The sequence below is a fragment of the Dipodomys ordii genome, unplaced genomic scaffold (assembly GCF_000151885.1).
Source record: "Dipodomys ordii isolate 6190 unplaced genomic scaffold, Dord_2.0 Scaffold91, whole genome shotgun sequence".
Taxonomy (NCBI): domain Eukaryota; kingdom Metazoa; phylum Chordata; class Mammalia; order Rodentia; family Heteromyidae; genus Dipodomys; species Dipodomys ordii.
The window spans coordinates 2,919,975-2,923,138 of record NW_012267307.1 but is presented as its reverse complement, the minus strand read 5'-3'; the positions used below and the strand labels follow the sequence as shown (position 1 = coordinate 2,923,138).

The 3,164-nt window shown below is 52.6% G+C and overlaps 1 protein-coding gene across 1 annotated transcript in view; it reads right to left on the bottom strand.

The window, feature by feature from the left end:
- Window positions 1-618: 618 nt before the first annotated feature.
- Znf236 (zinc finger protein 236) overlaps window positions 619-3,164 on the bottom strand; it is a 96,493-nt gene continuing 93,947 nt past the window's right edge. Inside the window, exon 32 of the mRNA XM_013026115.1 lies at window positions 619-2,075. Within this exon, the coding sequence (XP_012881569.1) occupies window positions 1,954-2,075 (122 nt within the window). The 3' untranslated portion in view covers window positions 619-1,953. The remainder of the gene's footprint in view (window positions 2,076-3,164) is intronic.

The following is a 3,164-nucleotide window of genomic DNA, read 5'->3' as shown; positions in this document are numbered from 1 at the left end:
CATGCGCGGCCGCGCTGCCCGGCCCAGCGGGGACTTGGCCCGGACATCCCGAAGGCCAGTGTCCCCACCGCGTGCGACACGTACCTCCGACCAGTTCTCGGAGGCGGGGACCCCGCGGTGGCGGCCCCGAGTTCCCCGGGAATGCTTCGCACACGACAGGCAGCTTTTAGGACCGGAAGTGATCAGAACCACACCGCCGTGCGCTCGTCAGAGCAACCAGGAGAGACGACGGCGAGCCGGCCGTCACCCCCACTACACGACCCCTGCCCGACGACCTGAGCCCATGCTCCACGTACCATAAAATGACCACCCAGCGACACCACCACCTTTGTAAAATACCAGTAAATTCGACCCTGGAGATACTCTTTCCGTGAAAATGAACCAGCACTTCTGAATTACCAAATGCACAATCATAAAAGAAAAGTGCATTAAAAGCAGAGCGCTTAAAGCCCTTGCACAGTTACAATTATTGTGAAAACACGACCACAGCCCGTGAAAGCTGACATTTAGGGGTCTAGGATCACGAGGGGTCAAATAAGGTTCTTATTTTCTTAAAAAAAATATACAGTACACAAAGCTGTTTGAAAAAAGGTAATCTTATTTAACAACTTTCTGACTTAAATATTGTACATAATGTTTTGGTCACTGCCAGCATTACTTAGGTAAAGATGCCAGAAGAGACCACCGCAAAGCGAGCAATGTGGTTAGACCCACCGCAGGGCCCGGTGGCACCCCTCCCGATGCACCAAGTCTGGACACCATAATAAAACTGCTCTTCAGAAATGGAGGAGGCCACGAGAGAAAACAGAGCAATAATCCCCAGAAAAAAATAGACCCCAGCTGTCTGTTACAGTGAAAAAGATATCCATTTATTAATAAAACGCACACAAGTCCGCCTGAGTGTGCGGAGAGCCGCCTCGGATGCGTACCACGGCAAGGACTCACTGCTATTTACAAATACACCACTCAGCCACATGGAGGCCATACAGCTGTCTATGTACACATGTATTTACATATAGAACATATAAATAGTTTTAAGGGGATTAACACCAAGTGGAGAACCTTCCGTCTTTGGAATGCTGTGGGCTTGGCACACACGCTGCCCAGTACAGGAGGGATTTGGTTTGAGACAGGTCCTGTGTGGTGCCATTGGTGACAATAAAGAGCTCCCTGAAATGAAAACTTACGTCTCTAGGGAGGAGGAAAAAGCCATGGGTTCTTGTGGTCCTCACCCTTCACCTGCAGAGATGGACAGGGACAGCTTGTCCCAAGAGATGCCTGCCACTTCCTGTTTGCAGTGTATGGCTTGTGCTTCTGCAGGCATCCAACCCACGGCCTGCGTAGCCCCGCGCAGTGAAGACCTGCCGCCGAGGCTGCGGGGCAGCCCCCACCCTGCCAGCGCCCAGATCCTGCGTTCTTCCAACCAGGGGTGAGATGCTGTGAGGAGGTAGATGGGTCCAGCCATCTCGCAAGGCATCCGCTATACTAATTTAGGGTAGAATAAAAGTCAGTTGCTACCAGCTTCAAACTGCAGAATAAAAAGTGGAAACACCCTGTGTGTAATGACACTGCCGAGGACTTCATGCACCTGCCCTATGCATTGTAAGCAAGGCTTCTTATCACAGAAAGCATAAAGGAAACCTTACACACCTTTCCTGTTAACTCCTGTCTTTGCTAATACAAAGAAATCACACTACAATGATAGGAAGATCCAGTTAATTTCCTGTTAACTAGATTCACTGGCCATGGAGGAGAGGAAGCTATTGTAGTACCTGAGTTCAGTGATTTGTAGACAAATGACAACACATTTCCATCTTTCTCAGTTTTTCCTGTGAGTCTCTGACAGACAATGATTCTTTAGATAATCGTCTAGCTAAACATCGTTTGTGGTGGATTTTTAACCCTCGCGGCCGCAGTCCTCCGGGCAGGCTCCGGGCAGGCTCCACCATGGCGTCAGAACACGTTGGTGAGGGTCTGCCACTCGCCGGCCGCCTCCTGCACCGCCTCCTCCAGACGCAGGGCCCTCAGCTCCTCCCCGTCCTGCTCCTGGACCACGGCGGTAGCCTGCAGGGTGCCTGGGGCAGCAGAGAAAGCAGGCCTCAGAGAGGGCACAAACAGGAAGCCCTGCCACTCCAGGGACAAAGCCAGATAAATCATTCTGTGGGAGCGGAGCCTTCGCAAGCCCGCTGTGTACCCCGCCACTGAGTGATACCCCGAGCCCGGCCACGTGTCTGCCTGCCACAGTCACGGACACACCGCCACTTGCACAGGTAAGGAGGATGTGTTGTTCCACGTGCCCACTCCTGTAAAGGCTGTGAACCCATGACCAGCAATGAATAATTCAGGTCAACAATGCAGCTGACTTCTCCAACAGAAAGGAAAGCAAGGAGCCTACAGGGAGACGTGAGCTTCTTCCTTTCCTTGAACGCTCAGCACAGTGCGGTGCTCGACCCTGATCAGCCCGTGTGCAGGACGGGGTACTGACTAGCCCTCCTGCTGCTAGGCTGTGTGGAGGAGCCGGGGCAGTGGTATGTGCGGAACACATCCCTCCAGACAGTCAGCCCTGGAGGCACCAATACTCGCTGACCATCCAAGACTACTGATGCCACACATGGTCTGTGCTGAGGAGGCAGAGGGTGGGCAGGAGCTGCACCAAAGCGGCCCCATCCACCGATTTCTCTGCAGAGAAAGCCTGGAGTGCTGAGGACACAGGGGTGTCCACAAGTTCTGTGGACACCGTCAGCCCAGGATGGTCCCAGCAGCACCACTGTCACCAGGCGGGCCAGCCTGGCTACATCACAAGACCCTGTCTAGGAGGGGAGAGGAGAAGAGAGGTGTCCAGCTGGGGGTCTAACCCTCCACCCCCACTCATGGCCTCTCCAAATCAGGTTTCTTCCTCCTGTAAGGTGTACTGTGTAAGGTACAATTGTGTAAGGTGCACTGTGTGTAAGGTGTACTGTGTGTAAGGTGTACTGTGTAAGGTGCATCTGTGTAAGGTGCACTGTGTGTAAGGTGCACTATGTGTAAGATATACTGTGTGTAAGGTGTACTGTGTACAAGGTGTACTGTGTGTAAGGTGTACTGTGTGTACAAGGTGTACTGTGTGTAAGGTGTACTGTGTGTAAGGTGTCCTGTGTGTAAGGTGCAACTGTCTGTAAGGTGCA